General features: G+C 38.3%; 1 protein-coding gene across 1 annotated transcript; it reads left to right on the top strand.

Moving 5' to 3' along the window:
• The first annotated feature begins 90 nt into the window (after positions 1-90).
• Positions 91-19,782, top strand: LOC139736603 (protein O-mannosyl-transferase 2-like). Its single transcript, XM_071647350.1, has 18 exons — positions 91-217; positions 1,078-1,267; positions 2,485-2,593; positions 3,738-3,912; positions 5,213-5,306; positions 5,982-6,088; positions 6,768-6,850; positions 7,749-7,858; positions 8,543-8,682; positions 9,199-9,277; positions 9,858-10,009; positions 10,907-10,995; positions 12,367-12,443; positions 13,746-13,817; positions 16,171-16,336; positions 17,133-17,273; positions 18,619-18,727; positions 19,649-19,782. The coding sequence occupies exons 1-18, from the start codon at positions 135-137 to the stop codon at positions 19,752-19,754; spliced, it is 2,082 nt and encodes a 693-aa protein (XP_071503451.1). The 5' UTR covers positions 91-134; the 3' UTR covers positions 19,755-19,782.
• Positions 19,783-21,272: the final 1,490 nt, after the last annotated feature.

Below are 21,272 nucleotides of genomic sequence, written 5' to 3'. Positions count from 1 at the left end.
GCAATAGTCCCATACGTACAAATGATTGTAAGCCAGAGTGCACCAATGCGCCGGAGACCACCACTGGAGCTGCCGGGGAAGGAACGCAGGGAAGAAGTCTGCAGCAATGCACTGACTCTGTCGTTGCCACTGTCATGCGATTTCTTCCATTTAGTGTCATCACGATTTTAGCTTTTGCTACGCGATTCTACAGACTGAGTGAACCAGACCATGTGTGGTAATATTCTGCTTATTTTATTCATTTTTTTAGAAGCGAAAGTTTTGTGAGCTGAAAGTACAGGTACAGGTACAGGTCAGGTAGCCAAAAATATCATCTGCGATAGAATACTCTACTAATTTTTACAACGTTTCTTATACTAACGTGTCAAGAAGGCTTTAAAGTATGCGACTATGAACAAACTTAAACTGTAAAATCCTTTATTGTATTGTCAATATCTCATTATCTGTGATTCAAACATATGATTTCTCTTGAAATCAAAAGTTGAACTTATCAGAGAGAAGAGTCGTGTAGAATTGTAGAACTCACTAGATAGAAACAGAAACAAACTTCTGACATCAAATGCTTCTACTTGTTGTGTCCATGTGGCATGACCAATTTTGCTGCAATGCTTTAAAAAGAAAAAAAGCCCACCCTATATAAAACAAATGGAACAAGCAAATAAAAACTACTACTATCTGCCCACTGTATTGTCCAAGCAATATATTGGCACTGGTGTAACAGTATTTTTGTTAAATTTGCTTCCCATTCCTGATGCAAGGTGCAAAAGTTTTTATAGTGCTGCAATAAACACGCTCTTTTATTTTGTTTACTATAAAAGACAAAGTAGAAGTGCATTTCCCCCCACAAGATTTGTATCTGGTTACAAGGGGAGATGTCAAGCATTTTCTTCTGAATTTGAACATGCCAGATAGTGTAAATTGTGGGTTAAGATTAAAATTAGTAAGTACATACACATGTAAAGTTGGATGGAAAGCATTTTATGGGGTTAAACTTGTTTTCAAAAATGTTCTTAAGTTTTGCTCCAGTTACAGTTTACGACACCTGCACATCTATATGTACCTGTTACTTTCTTCTAGCTGGGATGAAACTCACTTTGGTAAGATGGGAAGTTACTACATCAATCGCACCTTCTTCTTTGATGTTCACCCTCCGCTTGGGAAGATGCTCATTGGACTGTCTGGCTACTTAACAGGGTATGATGGTGCTTTCCCATTTGAAAAACCAGGAGACAAGTATGGTGACACGCAATATTTTGGAATGAGACTGGTAAGTAAAATGTTTACCTTACACATACAAGAGAATCAGGGAGCCTTGTCTTTCTGAAAGAAAAAAAAAACAGCCACAAAACTGACATAAATAGCAATGCTTGAAATAAGTTGTTTGTTTGGTTGCCTTATTCTACAAAGTTTTCTGAAAGGCAAACCTTTCCAACCTTGGTTTACAAGATCTAAGGCCATATAGAAATACACATATACTTGTGATATTTTCAGGATGTTAAACAATTTGTACAGGACATTGCATTTTAGTGAAACGTATTTCTGTACATTGATGAATTGGTGCTATTAAGGTAAAATGACAGAAAGTGAATTCGCAAGCATCAACTTGAGGGCCAGATTTTGTTTGGATATTATCTGTAGTGATTAAAAATGAATTTATAGTTTCCTGTTTGCTTCCATATTTGTCCCCATTTCATTCTTGTCTCTGCTTCTGCCGATATTTCTATTCTCTCTGTGTTAAAGGACAAGTTCACCTTCATAGACATAAGGACTGAGAGTAATGCAGCAATATTAGTACAACACATCATTGAAAGTTTGAGGAAAATTGGACAACCGATGCAAAAGTTATGAATTTTTAAAATTTTTGTGTTGGAACTGCTGGATGAGGAGACTACTACAGCTTGCGATGTCATATGCGTACAACAGTATAAAGAAAATATAAAGAAAATTCAACATATTTTCACTTTTTTCGCATAATAAAAGGCAGGGGGAATAATATTACCCATAACATATGTCAGTAACGCAGTAACGAGTCAAGGGAATGTGTATTTTTTTCAAAAGATGAAATTGTGTGAAATTCTCTTTATATTTTCCTTATATTGTTGTACGCATGTGGCATCATACACTGCAGTAGTCTTTTCATCCAGCAGTGACTGCACAAAAACTTCAAAAATTCATAACTTTTGAACGGATTGTCCAATTTTCCTCAAACTTTCAATGATGTGTTCTACTAATATTGCTACATTCTCTCAATCCTTATGTTTATGAAGGTGAACTTGTCCTTTAATGTCTAGAGTATTGCTGATATGCATTTATTGGCCATGGATGTTTTTATAGCCTTTGCGAGGTGTTTTACAGTACTATCAGTATGCAGTTATGTCCAGGATATTTCTTATTTGTTACATTACCATTATGTAGTGCTGTTATTTTCCTTCTCTGTCTGTTTTTCAATCTCTGCTTCTCACTCTCTCTCACATCCTTTTTCAGTTTTGCTCAAGCCTAGGCGTGTCAGTCATCCCATTGACGTACCTGACTGTAGAAGAAATGACGAAGTCCGTACCGGCTGCTGTGCTCGCATCATCACTTGTTTTATTTGGTAAGGTGATAACGTAGGCATAGGGTGGATGGTTCAGAAATTGAAACAAGATGTGTAAGACGTTCGAGAGCTCTTGGGGTAGAGACATTCTATTCAGCAAATGCTGCTGATAGAGGTACTGGTAACTGATGCTTATATTATGGTACGTTGAGTTCAGTTGAGTTAAGATGTGATTTGATCTTATCATGTTATGTGTGTTGGTTTGCTCCTTCATGGCTGGCGCCTTGTTTTCAAAAGTGGGGAAGGGGGGGGGGTCTATATCTCTGGTGCCACTTCCGGTTTTCATCAGCTAACAAGCAAAAAAAAAAGCCTTCAGCGCAACTTTCTGAGTCCGCTTTCGGGTTTCTTCAGCTGACAAGCAAAAAAACCAAAGACCTTACCTGTGCTCCCACTTCAAGGTTTCATTGGCTGACCAAAGTGCCACTTTTAGGGTAAAAAAAGTGGGGGTGGGTGGGGGGCCAAAGTGGTTACACCCTATTTATTCCTATGTATTGTGCAAAAAAGTGTGTGTGGGGGGGGGGGGATGAGCCACCTTGCCCCCCATTCTGCCAGCCCTGCCTTCTCTCATGGAAACTTTAAATGTAACTTGTAGCAGATGCAAAATATATGTCAAACTGCTTGGATTTGAGTGTGCACTCTGCTCTAGAGTGCATTAAAAAAAAAAATCATCCTTACATCAACAGCAACATGACAGAATAGCTGCACAATGATTACCCATCCATAAATCCAAAAGTCATCTCAACACAGGCTTGATGTGAGTGAAATAAGGGTGAAGCATCCCTCTAATGTAGGGAAATTGTAGGAAAACCGTATATCTGATTATCTAATTTTCGCTCTATTCTTTCTTACAAGTTCAACTCTCTCTGTCCCCTTTTCTCCCATCTACACTCATGCAACTTCAACTTCCAGCTCACTGTTGCCCCTTGATTGCCACTATTTGCCTTCCTTACACTCTCCCTATGTCGCTTCCCGCCTCGACTGTCCTCTTTCTAGGCTCTTCCGCCAAGCAACAATCCCAGCAAGAACTAAATACGTACACATGGTGTTATCACAAACTCTCTTCTTCAAATCAAACAAACCAAGCAAAAGCAAAAAAACACACACACAAAAAAAGCCTCATTTACTTCTTTCTTCCACTCTCCAGATGTTGGTTGCCTGACACTCTCCCGATACATCCTTCTTGATCCCATCCTCATGGCGTTCATTAGTGCCTCGGTTTTCAGCCTCGTCAAGTTTCACTCGTGTGGGTCCTCCCCCTTCAGTCCCAGCTGGTGGTTGTGGATGCTGGCAACAGGAGTGTGTCTGGCAATGGCATTCAGGTAAATCGTCTCGGATGAATGAGAATTCTGTTTGTAACTAAGCTATCTCGTGGATTAGGTTTTTGTTCTATTGAGATAATCTCATGGGCCCTAATTATCCCGATGATTTGAATTCATCTAGTGGTGTTTTGTTTTGTTTTGTTTTGTTTTGTTTTGTTTTGTTTTGTAACAATCTCTACCCTAACTATCTCAAGTTATCAGAGATTATTATTGAAGGCTAATGACATATTAAGAAAGGTGTATTTGCCACATTTAGGGAACTTTGAGGACATCTTCATTTTTTTTTTCTTAATTTATGTCACATGCATTGTCTCATAAAACCTGTGCCAGACAGTAGCATTCTGCAGTTTCCAAGTTAGTCCAATTTGTGTTTTAATTGATGATATTCCGGTGACCTCACTATTGCAATAAAAAATGCCATCATCTGCCAAAAGAGATTGATCTCAAGATAATGGAGATGCTGGAAATGACCTGCTGGCATCATTTCCCCTTAATGCAGAGAGTTAAGTATAGTATACAAATAATAAATGTTTATGAGTGCAATGGACAGAATATTTCATGAGGTGAAAGATGAAATGATCCATTCAACGTGGCGCAGCCGAGTTGAATGGATCAAACATTTCATCTTTCACCAAATGAAATATTCTGTCCATTGCACGAATGAAAAACATTTGTTATTTGTTTTATATAACGCCTAAAATAGATCCTCGTCATTTGATGTTTTATCAATTTAGAAACAGGAGAGAATCTTAGATCGCGAGAATGCTCACTGAGCGCTTTACGCAAGCGCGCTGTCGCATACACACACTGCAAACGCAAGCGTTTAACCCGCGTAGTGTTCCGGGCTCTCATCGAGCGTGCAGTGGAGCAAATCGTATGGATCCAAAATTGCACGGTAAATGGAGCCAGAATTGCACGGATGATGACGTCATAGTGAAATGGGCCGAATGATCAATGTCAAACAACCAATCAAATGACAAGGATCTCTTCAGGCATTATATAATATAAGTTAAGTTAAGCAGAGAGTTATGTTAAATATGACATTGAATGGAACTATATAGCAGCAAAGAATAGAGTTCCTACGTATCTCCAGCAAGGAGGGATTGAATGTGTAATACTTGAGAGAAAATTAGTTGAATTGAAAACAACAACACCAGCAATACTTTAGGAATTTTGCATAGGGTGAGAGGATGAAGTGCCAAGCACTATCAGGTTGGTTCCACCCACTGACCTCATCATAATGGGGTTTAATTTGTGGTTTTCAACCTCTCAAACTCTGTCTCTTCATTTTTCATATCAGCGTCAAGTTTGTTGGACTCTTTGTGGTCCTCCTGGCTGGCATCACAACCGCCTGGGATCTTTGGAAGCTGCTGGGGGATCTGTCACTTTCCAAGGTATGTCAACGACAATCTGAATGAGAGTGGTTGCCACTTTCTGTACCCTATGAGTTTCTTGTTTTTCTGGCTGTTTTTACACCATACAGTGGTATGGGATGTATTGGGTGTGTTTATTAGTGTTCTTTGATCTCACCACCCAGCTACTCCTCTTACCATGACAATATCATAACAACAATATGTATCCTAAGGAAATTTTGTGAATATATCACAGATAGATGGTGATGACCAGATTATATTTAATTCCAGAGTCAAGAATCACAGGTGCAATGTAATAATCTAAGCAATTGAAAAGAGAAACATTAGATACAGAAAAGTCAAACTCTGTGCCATTATTATCTATAGATGAAGTAATATACTTAATGATTTTAAAATGGAACCAAATTAAGGTCAAGGGTAAATTATGTCAAATTTTTGCTTCAAAAAGTATGATTCCATAGTTGTCTTTTTCATTGAACTATAAGATAACAGCTGTGTCTATGTTTGATATAATTCTGTGTTGTTTTTTAGTTTATGCTCCAGTTTGGTGTAGACCCAACACTCAGAATCATACTTTCATACCTGCAGTGTTACTGTATGTCTCCAGTTTACCCTTGATGGGATGCATCTGTTGTTTTGTTGCTCTCACAGATCTTTAAGAGTTTAGTTATTGCCTCTCTTTTTTAATATATCCAGATAACACTGCTGTACCACTTGGCTGCCCGAGTAGTGTGCCTGATTTGTGTTCCCATACTTGTCTACATTGTGCTGTTTGCCGTCCACTTCAGGATTCTCAATCACAGGTGAGGAAAAGGCTAAATTTGCAGAAATAAATGTGCTCTTTGTAATCATAATGATATTGATGTCAGAGAAGATGATAATGATGATGATGATGGTGATAATGATGATGATGATGATGATTGTGATGATGGTGATGGTGTGATGATGGTGATGATGAAGATGGGGGGGGGGGGTGTAGACTCTTCACTATAAACACTTTTACTTTTACCCGTGAGAGTTCTGTTGTTATTACCCTTGCCCTACCAGTTTGTGTCCAGTAGTAGGCCTACACTTCAGCAAGAGGGACACATTGCAGTTTGGAAAAGATCTTGTTTAAACCTCCTGTGCCACGAACTTTGGGCGATGTGTTCAACATTATGGGATTTTCTCTGCCAATCTGAACTCCCAAGAACAGAGAGTTAAGGAAGCCTGTGCAAGGCAGGGTTTGAACCCTGGATCTATGTAGTTCAGGGCCTCATCCACTATACCATACTGTTGCAATATTCCATTGGTAGATAAGAACATTTATACTGCATTCAGTTACTGACATACATTTACTACTGGCAGGGTTTGAACCCTGGATCTATGTAATTAAGGGCCTCATCCACTATACCATACTGTTGCAATATTCCATTGGCAGATGAGAACATTTATACTGCGTTCAGTTAGTGACAAACATTTACCACTGCCTTTCTGTTTCAGTGGGAATGGAGATGGTTTCTTCAGTTCAGCTTTCCAGGCCAGTCTCATTGGAAACAAGCTTCATAATGTCTCCATGCCAGATAGTGAGTGTCATACAAGACAAGTTATTTCAGTACATGAATAATGAAAGCATTTTATTGCAACTGATTGACAAATTGCCCTTCACCGACATAAATTATTTATTTGCATTGATGAAGGGAAATTTCATCAATCAGTTGCCATAAAAACAAATCGGCATAAAAATTGATTTAATTTGAATAGATATGCAGTACATGCTGCATGCTACATTTGTACATGGATTAGAACCAGCAATGGCTGTTGGGTAGAAGCTCGGTAGTCTAGTGGATATGATGCCTGTCCTTTAATCAGGAGATCATTGTTTTGAATCCAACCTGAGTATGTATGCCCATGGTTTTGTATCATTGCTACTACTAAAACACTGAATAATCAGTGCTTATCTGTGTCGACGAAGGGCAATTTGTCTATCAGTTGCAATAAAAACGAAAAAACGCACAAATTCATTAATTTGAACAGTTATGCTTTCAATGCCTTAAAATTGCACAGACATAATGCTGACCAATTACCAATGCATGTATGAAAGCCACTGCAAACACTAGTAGGCATTTTGACATATATCACTTCAGTCATGGCGTGTCAAAATATGAGTATTCCAGATTTTGGTGACATTTAGGATCCTTGAATCCTGTTTCGTACTCGTAAGTATTGGCTGCAAAAGGTTGTTTTCCAGATATGGTTACAGTGTGTCTCATTTGGCGCAAGTGTAATGCATGCCTTAAACAGTTATTTCCAAAAACATGTAGTTATAGCATCAAAACTAAAATATGTTGGATATGTGAAACTGATTCATGTGAAAAACAAGTGTTTCTTCCTCATGTTAATGTCACTATTATGAAGAGACTCATACCCAACAGAATAAGTTGAGAGTTGACGGATAATTTGGAACTTTGCTTTTTCGCACAGCCATAGCATATGGCTCGATCATCACTTTGAAGAATCAGCGGGCTGGTGGCGGACTGTTACATTCTCACCACCATCTCTACCCTGAAGGCTTTGGTGCTATGCAGCAACAGGTAACATCTGAGTTAGGGGGATACTTCAATATTTTACCATTGATGTCTCCTGTAGGGATGACTGGTGAGGATGATGTAGTACCTGTATTTCTAGATTGCATACTGGTGGCACATATCTGTTACATTTATGTAGGAAAACCAAGTGATGTTATGGTAAGCTTGATTTTGACTATGGCCTGTCAGCCAATGTTGACTTTTTTTTGTATACCTGACAAGAAAAGAAAATTCTTTATGTATCCATGTTACAAGTTGAATCAAACATGCTCAGAAATATGAAAACTGGGTGTATTGTAAAGTGTGTTTAATCTTGAGAATGCCTTTGAATTAATTTAGAATTCAAAATCAAATTAAACTTTATCGTGATAAATAGTTAATCAAATCTCTCCATCTTAATTTTTGAAATTATTCAAGCATGCTCGAGGCAGAATTGATGTGTGTTCATTTCAGTAATGTACAATATTCATAACAGGTTTGAAACACTTTATTCAAGTTTCTGATTCCTGTTATAACTCAAGCAACATGGAAGATCATCAAGTTCTCTTGAGTTGCAATTTCAAGAGCATCTGTGACACATGGCGATTGATTTAACTTATCAATCATCTCGGCAATCCAGTAAGCAAAGCTGAAGGTAGGACTTGTTTCATGCCCTTGTCAGTAGTACCTCTTTCATTGCTACAAAAACAGGTGACAGCCTACAGTCACAAAGACGTCAACAATGATTGGCTGGTGAAGAAGTTCAACGTGAACCCGGACCCAGACGAACCTGCAGAGATTCCAGCGGAGTTCGTGAAGCATGGTGACCTTGTCCGACTGGAGCACATACCGTGAGTAGTGAGGGTGCTTTCTATACAAAGTCCACGGTATATTTTTCTGCACTTATTTGGCTGAAGTTGTTCGTTCGTAAAGCTATCAAGGCTTGGTAACAACAGCATGCTCAGTGCAAAATTTTTGATCTGTGGTATGTGAATTAGTGCAGAGGTATTTCATCTTTCATTGTCCCTATTTGCTTGATTTCCTGCACATTCTTTTCCATTACTTTGTGAATATTTTCATTTCTGTCCAATGCCCAAAGGAACATTCACCGAAAGCACATTTCATATACATTTTTGGTATAATTCTCTTTAATGGAATGAGCTTTGAGAGGCACTGAAATCAAATACTGAGTAGAGGGTCTATCGGTCGAGATTGTGGCCACACAGGTTTGCGTGTCGTGTCGCAAGATGTATGGAATGTCAGTTCTTTTTGCATTCACGTGATCACATCATGAAGAAATTGGCGTATGTTTATATAAGTGGTTTTATCATGTCTGTGTGTAAGTATTTTTCTTGCATGGTTTACAGGACTCGAAGGAATCTACACAGCCATCCTTTGCCGGCGCCCCTCACTGCAAGACATCACCAGGTCACGTGCTACGGTGAGGTAGGCAGTCACATTTGACTTTCACATTCAATACATCAAGTGATGTTTAAGAGGTTTCTCAGGCAAGTTCTCTTTGTGTTTTCTGAGAAATCAGAGTGTATTCTTATTAAGTAGCATTGAAAGGTGAAGGGGATGGGGTGGATCAGGGTCTACTAAACTTGTAGGTGCCCACCCTGCCACTGCTCCTCATCACATAGTCATTGCAAAAAAATTAGAAAAATGCATATTTTCAAAACAATAGCTTTGAGAAAACAGAAATCATACTTTAGAATAAAGAAAATTATGTATTCTTTTTTATTCACTCTACTACGAGGAGAGGAGGTTGTAATTTTTTAACCAAGCCATCATCACGTTACCCATGCCAAAGCTATTTTTGTTTTCCTGTTGATCATCCTAACCAATTATGTTCCATCTGTTGTATAATTGAGATATTCATGGAGATTTTAAAAAGTTTGTTTTTTTACAAAAGACACTAACTCGTGTCCTACACATATTTAACGTGAGAATAACCATCCTCATCACAAGCATCACAAATCTATTTTGTTTTGTGTAATTCTCTCCTCCCCCTCCCCCCGAGTAGAATGGGACAGGAGATGTGAATGACGTGTGGAGAGTGGAGATCGTCGGCGGAAGGGACGGAGAGGCGGTCAAGGTGGTCAAGACGAGACTGAAGTTGATCCATCAGCTGAGCGGCTGTGCTCTGTACTCTCATTCCAAACAGCTACCCAAGTGGTACGTACGTCGTATGATATCTTACACAAGCTAAGAAATGCAGGAACATCACCCAAGACAAAAAAAAAAATGCCTAAGATGAATGCATATGACTAGCATTATTACAGTGCAATTCAAGGCTATATTGGCGTTGATGAATACTAGCAGAGGAAAATCATTGAAACAGAGTAGTACAGGTTTGATTACAATTGAGCACAAAAGTTTCTCAGATTTTCTTGTGTCACAATAACATGAATGATATAAATCTGCAATATTCCTCTTCTTTGTCTAATTTCTATGAAATACTGTTCTCTACCAGCGTATTTATTCAATAAATTGATTGAATTTTAAGTATTTGTACCTCTTCACAAAATACGTGTTACACCATTGGGAACCACTTTGAACCACAAGTAAAGTTCATGTTGCATGCATGATTGTCAGTTTGAAGTCCTGCTATTACCTTACAAAAAAACAAAAAACAAACAAACAAAACAAAAAACCGCCCAAAGTGAAGGAAAAGATGATTGTCATATATCACTTGCCTTATATATTAGCTGTATTTTGTTCATTATTTAAATCATTGTGAGTGACATCATTGGCATAATCTTACATGAGATGCATGACCCTAGGTAACAGAATTCCTGCCTGTACGTACTTTTTGTCCACCATAGGGCAACAAAAATAATGAAATAGAAAGAATGGAGGCAGTAGGCTCTTTTCACATACTCTTATTAATTTTATTTTCCTATGACAAATATGTAACCAATGGTCAGTTCCACAATGTCGTAAGAGGTCAGACCCCCAACATGAATGATTTTTGTGTCATTTGGTACGTCTGACCAGACCCAAATTTTATGGTTTCACGTCATGATGTTTGTCTGGTTAGTTGTTTTTTATTTTGTTTTGTGTGTTCATTAGGGGTTGGGAACAATTGGAGGTAACCTGTAATCCCTTTGTGAGAGACAAGCAGACTGTCTGGAATGTTGAAGATCATATAAACAAGAAACGTAAGAGATGATATCTACTTCATATCATTATGCAGTATCGCTTCTGATTTTGAATGTCCTCCAGCACTTGGCAGTTGCAGACTTGCTTAGAGTGAAAACATTCATGGTTCATTCAGACGTGGATTATATTACATAATTCATACCACATATGGGGGGCATCTTTGGATTCTATGGGTTCATCCAGAACCATGTAGCTTTAAACATTTTCCTTGAAATCATAATCGAATAGCAGAAATAACTTGGCTTTTAGCCTCTGCAAAGTGAACCATCTGGGCACAGGAACACAGAAGTCTTCAATGATCATCGGGAGACTGCTGCTCTCAATCTGCGACTATTGCATGGATTTTAAATCACCCAAAGTAAACAAAATTGTTTGGCTCCTGTCTGTGATGTTACTGTCATAAGTTACGTTCTAACAATCACTTCTGTGACCATTTTTATTTTTCCAAATTTGCAGATATGCAGATATTAGATTATTAACTTATTGATTTATGCTTTTTGAGATGTAAGCATTTTCTTGCTTGTTCAGACACTTCCTAATTAACACAACATCTATACGTGACATATGACAGCCATGGCAATAGATGATGAAGTCACTTGGATTACTTTATTCTTCCGTGACAATTGCATCTTTCAGCCATGTGTCTAATGTTTTGTTCATGTTTATGTCTCCCTGTTGACACTACCCACTGGGATTATTAAAAACAAGTTTCTGACCCCCCCCCCCCCCCCCCCCCCGAGTTCAGAGTGGATGAACATTAAAAATATATATATATATATATATATATATATAGAATAGAATAATGATGTCAATGTCATGATATTGAGTGACCGTGTATATATTTGTTTGAAAGTAGCAGTTTGGAAAATTGATTTCTGCTTATCAGCCACGCTTAACAGTCCATTGTGGTACTTAAAGGGGATGGCTAGTAACCGATCAGTGGGAATCAGTAGGAATCCTGAGGGATGATTGTTCCAATCCTTGAGGGATTCATTTAAAAGTACATTATATATCTACTGTTGTGTGAAAATTATTTGCTTCAGAACAGTCTCATATTCAAGTAATGTGCAGATTAATGCCCTGTCACTGACCAGGCACGCTAACCTGGAAACATCAAACTGCACATTACTTGAATATGAGACCATTCTGAAGCAAATAATTTTCACACAACAATAGATATATAATGTACTCTTAAAAGAATCCCACAAGGATTGGAACAATCATCCTCCAGCATTCCCACTGATTCCCACTGTTCAGTTACTAGCCTTCCCCTTTAAGTGCTGGTGTAAGTGAACAAACCAGCAAACATAAAAAGAAAGCAACCCCAAGATTTTTGAGAGGCACTTTGATATGTTTTGCATTCCGTACAGTTCCAGATGTGAGTTTCAGTGTGTTCATTCCATCATTTCCTGAGAGCTTCCTGGAAGCGCACACAGTCATGGCCAGTGTAAGTAGTTGAGCAGAGATCAACTTCAAAAATTCAAACAGACAACATATTTTTTTTTCTTATTCGTTGATAATTGTGTTGTCTGGGAAAGGGATCTATGACAAATGTTGAATCGATATAAAAAAACTAAATCAACAGTGCTTTCTCCTGTGCATTCATTAATGTGTTTTATATAAATAGAAGATCCACGAGCAGTGGATTGTATGAAAATGCTCGATTCCTAGTTAATGTGATTGCAGGTTTTAGGGAAATTTCATTTGACGCTGTATATTATGCAGATACAGCATTACATAGAATCATTCTGTATAATAACAATCAGCAGCAGAACGTAATGCACAGTTTGTTAAATGTGGTCACCTTCCTTAAACATAGTGTCTGTTGTCACATGCTTGATTGTCTCAGGCATGGTGGCTGGTGGTGAGATCTCCAGTCACATATTAGGGAGCTTTAGATTTTGACGCGCGGATGTTTGAGACGACGAGTGCGCTGGACGTTCTCCTCTCCCCTACGTCGCGTTGAAAAGTAGCTTTAGATTACGCTAGAACGCAATGTATAAAGAATAAAATCGCACCCCCATATGATCAGTGCATGAAGTAGCTCTCTACGTTGCAAGCTGTGCGGACGTAAGTAGCCTGGTACGCGTAGTGAAAAACTCAGGCGACGCAAGCTAAAAATAGATCGACTTGACGCGCGCTTCTGCGCAGGCTCAGAACATGTTTTTTTCCCTCTGAACGTCCACACGTCTAAAATCTAAAGCTCCCTAATATACCAAGGGAAAGGTACTTTGGGAGAAAAAATCTTCCATGATGTACAAAGAGTGCATCAGCTACACACTGGTTTGGTTGTGTATGTATTGCTCTCGTTGTTGATGCACTACTGAATGTATAATAATAGTTGTATGCCTTTCTTGAAATTGTCTTGATTTCCTTTATGGACATTAAAAACAAACGATAATTCAAATTCAGTTTGAAAATTCAAATCTATAGAAAGCTATTTGTACTTGTCTAGTAGAATGTATTAAATCATATGCCCCTCCTCCCTTAGCAGTCAAAGTTAAAAGTGACCCAATGACTGTTAAACCTACCTCTAGTCGCACAAGACACAGAAAGTATCATGCTTCATACTGATGCATCATTATCATGCACAGTGTATATGATATAATCAATTTCAACAATTTCTATGAACATTTCCATCCAAGATCCTGCCCTTCCCCAGAGGAAAAAAAAGAAAGAAAGAAAGAAAGAAAGTATGGATTACTGCCCCAAAAACTAATCTACATTTATATAATCATCCTTGTAACAGGGTAACAGTAACCTGAAGCCAAAGGAAGGAGAGGTAACATCACAGCCATGGGAGTGGCCAATCAATTACAGGGTAAGACACACAGGTTAAAACTTAACAAGCTATTCTTTTGCCACTCTGGTTACATTTTTTTTTTCATCATAAATGTTTGTATTGAAGTAGCTTGAATTGAATGAATTTAATGGAATTGACGTGATTTGTTTCATGTGGATGCTATGGAAGCAATAGATGCTTGTAGTAAGTAAGCAACTATAGGCCTGGTTGCTTAGGAGTACTACCCCTGCAACCAGGGGACTTGAACCAAGGACCTTGTGATCGACAGTCCGCAGTCTTAAGCACTGAGCCTGAACAGATTCTTATTCAGATTCAAATTGTGTGCATGCTCTCTAAACCTCACTGTGCCAAAGGATGTATATATATATATTTATACAACACCTCAGAATGATGTCGAATTGTGATTGGCCAAGAACATGTCACATGACATTCATTAGAAAATACCTATCAAACTCATTGAGACTGACAGCCATACAATAGGCCCCTGGCATGGGCCTATTGCACGGCTCGAAGGTACTATAGCACAGCTTCGCGGGGGGCTACTAATGCATGGCCGCTCACAGCTACAGAGTTCTGTGGCTCACACCCGTAGCAAAGCGCCAGCAAACTACATTGTACGTGCTGGCCGGCTGCGCTGCGCTGCCGGTATGTCTCACAGACCAGGCTCGGCGGAGTACTGCAACGTTAACGTGTACGTGTACGCGCAGCTACTTTACCTAGCTAGTTGCATGTATCGCGTGGCCTTTTATACCTACTGCTGTGTTTTTACTTTTGACTCTGATCTGCTACGTGGACCACAGTGATCCCAAAATCAAGACTTCATTTCAAGTTGAGAAACCGTAATTTGATTATTTTTCTGTGTTTTTATACAAAATCATTTTCGGAAATAGACAAAGTCTAGACCTACTATAGATCTACCGACATCTCAGATCGGCCTAACAGTCAGGCCTAACTCGATCTAACGTTAGCGTAGAATGGGTATAGACCCTGCGGAGTTTGTGATTCCTGTGACTGTGTGGTCGAATCATGACGAGTGTTTGAAAGCAGTACACAGGGTGGTTTACAATTCTCTGCCTAATTGTTACATTTATTTTTGGGCCTTCCTGAGTTGGCGGTCACTAATTTAGTACTGTGATTGTGGACAAGGTGTTGTATAAAACGAATAATTTATGATTTTGTTTGTGCATTGGGGCACGTAATACCGCACTCGGCGCGAGATTCGCCACTGGTCTATTCAACGCGGCGCTACGCGCCTTGTTGAATAGACCAGTGGCTTATCTCGCGCCTCGTGCGATATTCGTGCCCTATGCACTCACAACTCATAAATTATTCGTATAATATATATATATATATATATATATATATATATATATATATATATATATATATATATATATATACACATGACAATCTTTTTCCAACTGATGCTTACCCGGGGTGCGTACCTGACTTAAAAAAAGCACTGCAAATTATAGCAAAGTTCTACATATGATTGATATGGTTGTCTGTCAGCGCCTGGATACTTATACAACTTCTGCAAGCAGACATGTTTCCTCCTTGGTGCCATAGGGTGATAACTTGGGTAGTACTGTGAGCTATTTTTCACTGTTGGGAATGTCTAATCATCATAGTGAATCATGAGATATTTTCTCTTGTATTTAAAGGACAAGTCCACCTTCATATACATAAGGATTGAGAGAATGCAGCAATATTAGTAGAACACATCAGTGAAAGTTTGAGGAAAATTGGACAATCCGTTCAAAAGTTACGAATATTTTTGAAGTATCTGCGCAGTCACTGCTGGAAGAGAAGACTACTACAGTGTATGATATGTCACATGCATACAACTATATAAGGAAAATAAAAAGAGAATTTCACAAAACTTTACTTTTTGAATAAAGTGCACATTTCTTCAACTTGCTACTGACGTATGTTAAGGGCAATATTATTCCCCCTGCCTTCTGAAAGAGAGAAGTCAAGTGTTCTTTTGTTATGTGAGAAAAATGGAAATATGTTGAATTTTCTTTATTCTTTCTTTATATCGTTGCACTCATGTGACATCACAAGCTATAGTAGTCTTTTCATCCAGCCGTGACTGAGCAGAAACTTCAAAAATTCATAACTTTTTAACGGATTGTTCGATTTTGCTCAAACTCTCACTGATGTGTCCTACTAATATTGCTGCATTCACTCAACCCACATGTCTGTGAAGGTGAACTTGTCCTTTAAGTGACTAAATAATGGGGGGGGGGGGGGATTAATGACTAAAATGAGTTTGCTGTTCATTGTAAACTTAACTTTGCGGCAACATGAAGAAAGTTCATTCAGTTTATTTGTTTATTTGTTTGTTTTTCTGTGTTTCTTTTTCAAGGGACAACGTTTCTCAGGTGCTAATGAAACTGACTACAGAGTGTACCTCTTGGGCAACCCCATTATATGGTGGGGAAATCTGTTCTTGCTAGCCCTGTTCTGTGTCTTGGGGCTAGCTTGGATGTTCATGGTGCAGAGGGGATATGAAATTTCTGCAGATGTTAAAGGTTAGCAGGGATTTTTCTCTCTTTACAGGAGCAATGAAGGTAAATTTAGTTACATCTTACCAGGGTGTAGATACAGCAGTCTTTTGTATTAGATTGTCTCAAGTATCATATTGACTTATGAAGCGGAACATATTTTATTCATCAGCTGCTATGTTACAGTGCTTTGACTTTATACCATTTTTACTTCATTAATCATGATGGGACATATAGTCCTTTTATTTTTTGTTTCTTTAGATTATCAAGCAAGTAAGAACTTCTGGGATGGCTAAAATGCTAAAATATGTGGACATTATACTTTTGTGCCTAATGTTTTTTTAATCCCAGTTTTGGGATTAAGCACAAATGGGCACCTCTTCTTGTCAGTGTGTATGAATATGCAAGTTATGATACATATTAATATGCATAGTAATTTGATGATATGAATATGCATATTATATGTTATGTGGTAGATTATGAATACAGAGACTCCAACTCTCCCGTTTTCGACGGGAGATCTCCCGCCGAAAACCCATTTTTTGCAAAATCTCCCGTTCTCCCGCTTATGATTTAATTTCTCCCACCCTGGCTCTGTGTCTCCCGTTGGAAAGGATTTCTTACTTATTGCTATCGTATGTTGAAAAAATAAGCCTTAGATAGCACCAGAGAGCATCTAGAACCCTGGGAATTTTGCCCTTTGCACACATCAACTTGGAATTTCCTGTTTGCTAGGGGTTTCAGGCGGGAGAATCTCCAGATCAGAAGGTGCTTTGGGTTGGAGTCTCTGTGAATATTCATTCCTCATACATCCCACCTGTAGAGTCCACAACGAAGATGTGCATGTCTGGGGGCTGGCTCCTGCTGGGATGGCTGCTGCACTACCTGCCATTTTATCTGATGGGAAGAGTGCTCTACTTCCACCACTACTTCCCTGCAATGATCTTCAACAGCATGCTCTCTGGTGAGTGACACGAGCTTTTTACCCCAGCCAAGGGAGGAGGTTATGTTTTGATTCCCGTTGGTTTGTTTGTTACAGTTAGTTTTAATAGTTTGTTTGTTTGTTTGTCCGCGTGCAAAATAACTCAAAAAGTTGTTAATGAATTTGGATGAAACTTGCAGGGAAGGTTGAGTATGACACAAGGAACAGATGATTGAATTTTGGTAGTGATCCGGAAATTTTTAAGGATTTTATGAAGGAGTTTTGATATATATTGGCAGGTAGGGTCAATGAACTTGGGAGTTCAAGCTGCATATTTTTTAGGTTTTCATACACGCACTAAAGTGCATGCTCTAGTTTATGCTAGGGTGAGGCGCGCTCTGCAGCTGAGGGTTTCTGACGTAACAAAGGCTTCTATATTGGAAAATGGGTGATTTTTCAGCATGCATGTATGGGTGGAAATCACTGATCTCCATGGAAGAGCAAGATCATCGTTGGAAAGCAGTTGCTTGGTGGAGGTCTGCGCTCTCAGAGTGCTTTTCTAGTTTTATAATTGATTTGAGTCATAGCAAATGGTTCTAATAACTCCTGCAGCTACAAAGATGCTCTTGTTATCTTCCTGGTGTCTATGTGTTTGAATAGATTTTTCAATCTGCGCAGCATGGTGATTTGATAGTGATGATACAAGCACACATCTTAACTTTTCCCGTAAACACTCCATTCTGAGTTCAGTAGATTTGTCGAGTAGTGTTGCAATGGAATTTGTCTTGGACGTGACATATCTTCCTTGAGTGACAAGGACTCGTATCTCAGTTGGCATAATATGTCCAAAAACCTCCTCCCTCAAATTTGAATATAAAAAAATACTGATTGAAATTTTGAAATAGTGCAGTTATTAATGCAATCCACAACAATGTTCTAACATTATTTTGTCATTGAGATTGATGTTGTTTACAAAAATGTTACAAAAATGAAAAAAAAAAAAATCTGAAAGATTCATGACTTTGAGACATAAGGTCATGTCACCCTAGGAAATATATTATGTCCAAAGGGGTCATTTTTTTGTCAGGGTGTCTAGGAGCTGTCTGACCACTACTGCCAGATTGTGAGCTTGGATAATTTTGGTCTTTAAATTTCTTGCACAAAAAAACAAAAGCAGTCTGTGGTATCTCAAAATATTTATGCTCAAATTTATGCTTTTCTGCTCAAAAATTGTAAGTTAACACTGCCTTCACACACATACACACACACATTGACCTACACAAATGCAAAGATGATGGGTGAGAAGATAGGTAAAAACAAAATGATCAGTGGTTATGAAAAAGGGAAGATTAAATGTTAGGATTTTGCCCAATTCTTGACCTTGCAGGAGTCTTCCTGGATCACTGCTTGAGAATTATCAACCTCAAGTTGACCTCGCAGTACTCCCACATATACACAAGCTGTGTTGTCGTAGTTTTGGCCGTGATCGTCCACAGGTACGTACAATCAGACAGTAGCTTGTACAAAGAACATTGATCTCTGATAAATCACTTGTCCAAAACCCTTGGTAACACTCTACCATGCAGTAAGAAGCAGTAAGAAGTGAAGAGGATAAATCATTCAAGTGGGAGGTAGTATATCAATGGTAACTGTGAAGAAAAATGAAACAGAACCGGAGGTAACAGGACATGTGAAGTCTATTATGCTTATTAAAGGGATGGTGTAGTTTGGATGACACGGGGCTTCAGGTTTTTGATCTTTTGTCAGGTAATGAGAAACCACTTTAATGAAATATGAAAAGTCATACAGTTCTACAGAGGAATTCAAAGTTTATTTGCTGAAAATCGGTTTTGAAATTGCTGAGGTATCCTCAACAAAGTGGTCCAACATATGTAATAAAAGGTAGGTCTCACCTTTCCTAGTCTACATGCAAAAGATGTTACATTCTGGCATTTTGTTTTGTTTTTTGTTTTTTTATTCAATTGAAAAGTAAAGATAAAACATCCCCCACCCCCAAAAGTTACGAATGGACAGACTACAGAGAAAACCCCTTTCTTGCAAATTAGGCCTTCAGAATGCCAGGTGTGTGTTAGTTAGCATGATATGAAGAAGTGTGAAAGCATGAACATTGACGATAAAATAAATGTATACAATCTTATCTGCATTATTGACGTGAACTGTCTTGCCCTGCCAAATATTGATGTCTGGCTTTGTTATCATTTAACTACAGTAGAGATGAGCTGCCCATCTTCTTTCCGTATACATCATATTTCTAAACTAGCTTAGAATTATGTGAAGGATGTGAGTACTGATATGTGTAGATCATTACAGTAAGGCAAAGACCTCCTGAAAAAAGTAAATGCCGCATCTCATTTTATTGTATTATTTTTATGGCATTGTTTCCCATCGGTGTCCAGTTTCTACCTGTTCAATCCACTCTCGTATGGGATGATCGGTCCAAACGCCGACCAACCGGGCAGTCCGATGGCAGGTCTTCATTGGCTGTCCTCCTGGGAGTTCTAGGGGCGTCGGCGGAGCTCCACGTTTGCGGTTCCATGGGGTGGTCCCGTGGCCACCCTTAAACTACTTCCAAGGTGCCTGTATTCTGGGACATTACTACCCCATATCCTGGCAGTGGGTGTGGTAGACGGTGGTTTTGGGGTGGGAGGGTGGGGTGGAGTTGGGGGAGGGGACTGGGAGGGGATTGATTATAAGGATGGTACTGCCCGGGCCAGTTGTTATAATGTAAAAGGGAGTGGTGCCATATATTTTTTTTTTTTTTTTTTTTTTTTTTTTGTATGCAGACATTTTTTATCAGTGATTACTTGTCCAGGTACAAGCTGCACACTCAGATATACTTGATGTGATGAATTTCAGTTTTATCAACATTTTAGCAAGTAATCTATAAATCACACTTTTACATCTAATGTTTTTATCCTAGGACATCAAAGAGGAGAGACTTTGCTTCTTATTATCTGAATTTTTAGCCAAGAAACTTAGCTATAAAAGATAACAGGAAAAATGCCTGTGACTGATTGTTACATCTGTTTTAACATTTACTGAGTAAATAAGAACTGAACATCCTTCCAAGTAGCGATAGTTTTTTGTTTTTGTTTTTGTTTTTGTTTTGAACGAAAGATCACTCTTTTAATCCCGAAATTTTATTTCCAGTAGATACTGTATGTGTTTGTCAGGCCTAAGCCCAAACGTAACTGATCATTTCGCATCCTTAATGTGTAAGACAGGTGTACCATGATTGAAGGCTTTGAGGATTACCGTATTTCAAACACAAAAAGGTTCAGAGATGCAGCATGCTGATGTAGATATTGATCTCAAATTCCCCATTTTATGAAATTTTGGTGTGCGTTTGCGTGTGAAGTAACATTTTGAATTGCCTGCTGTGTATTTGTGCAGTAGAACTCTCCTACAGTTTACAGTTTTGGCTACATACATACACAGTGTGTATACAGAGCTGTTAACTTGTATGCTTTTACAATATTAATGCGTTATTTTTTTATTACTCAAAATACAGAAGATGTGTAGTTTTAAAATAAAAAGTGTGGTTTTAAAAAATTATGTGTAATGTACTTAGTGTCTGGAATGATTTTCCATTTTTAAACGAGAATATGATTATTTGCCTAAAAATATTCTTTTTACTATGCATCAGCATGTCTGTTTGTTTTTTTAATATTCAGGGGATGATAGTATGTATGTGTATGTGGATATATATTATATATGTATATTGGTGCATATATATGTGGGACTTGCCAGTTTATGTTCTTTATGATGTAAATTTTGGTGCGATTTCATTTTAGGATTCATATTATGTATAAATGAAATGTATGTGTACATTTACCGTTTAGCAATAGGAATGATAGTGTATTCATGTGAAAACTCTTGTATGTGTGTGTGTGTGTGTGTGTGTATGTATGCATGCTCTTTGCTTTATGCTAGTGGCATTATGGCATTATTTATGAATCATGATGAAGGAATATGTTTCTAAATTATGGGAAAAGTGTGTAAATATTTGTGCTTTCAAAT

Source organism: Diadema antillarum, unplaced genomic scaffold (assembly GCF_040938485.1).
Source record: "Diadema antillarum isolate AM-2024a unplaced genomic scaffold, OU_Dant_1.0 seq00000657_RagTag, whole genome shotgun sequence".
NCBI classification, from domain to species: Eukaryota; Metazoa; Echinodermata; class Echinoidea; order Diadematoida; family Diadematidae; genus Diadema; species Diadema antillarum.
This window is presented reverse-complemented; position numbering and strand designations above follow the sequence as displayed.

Bases quoted from the DNA above. Each gene is read 5' to 3' on its own strand.
- LOC139736603 (XM_071647350.1), top strand. From the start codon at position 135: ATGCGATTTCTTCCATTTAGTGTCATCACGATTTTAGCTTTTGCTACG. The intron at 6,851-7,748 runs GTGAGTGTCATA...TTTTTCGCACAG, and splicing joins TAATGTCTCCATGCCAGATA to CCATAGCATATGGCTCGATC. The intron at 18,728-19,648 runs GTACGTACAATC...ATCGGTGTCCAG, and splicing joins TTGGCCGTGATCGTCCACAG to TTTCTACCTGTTCAATCCAC.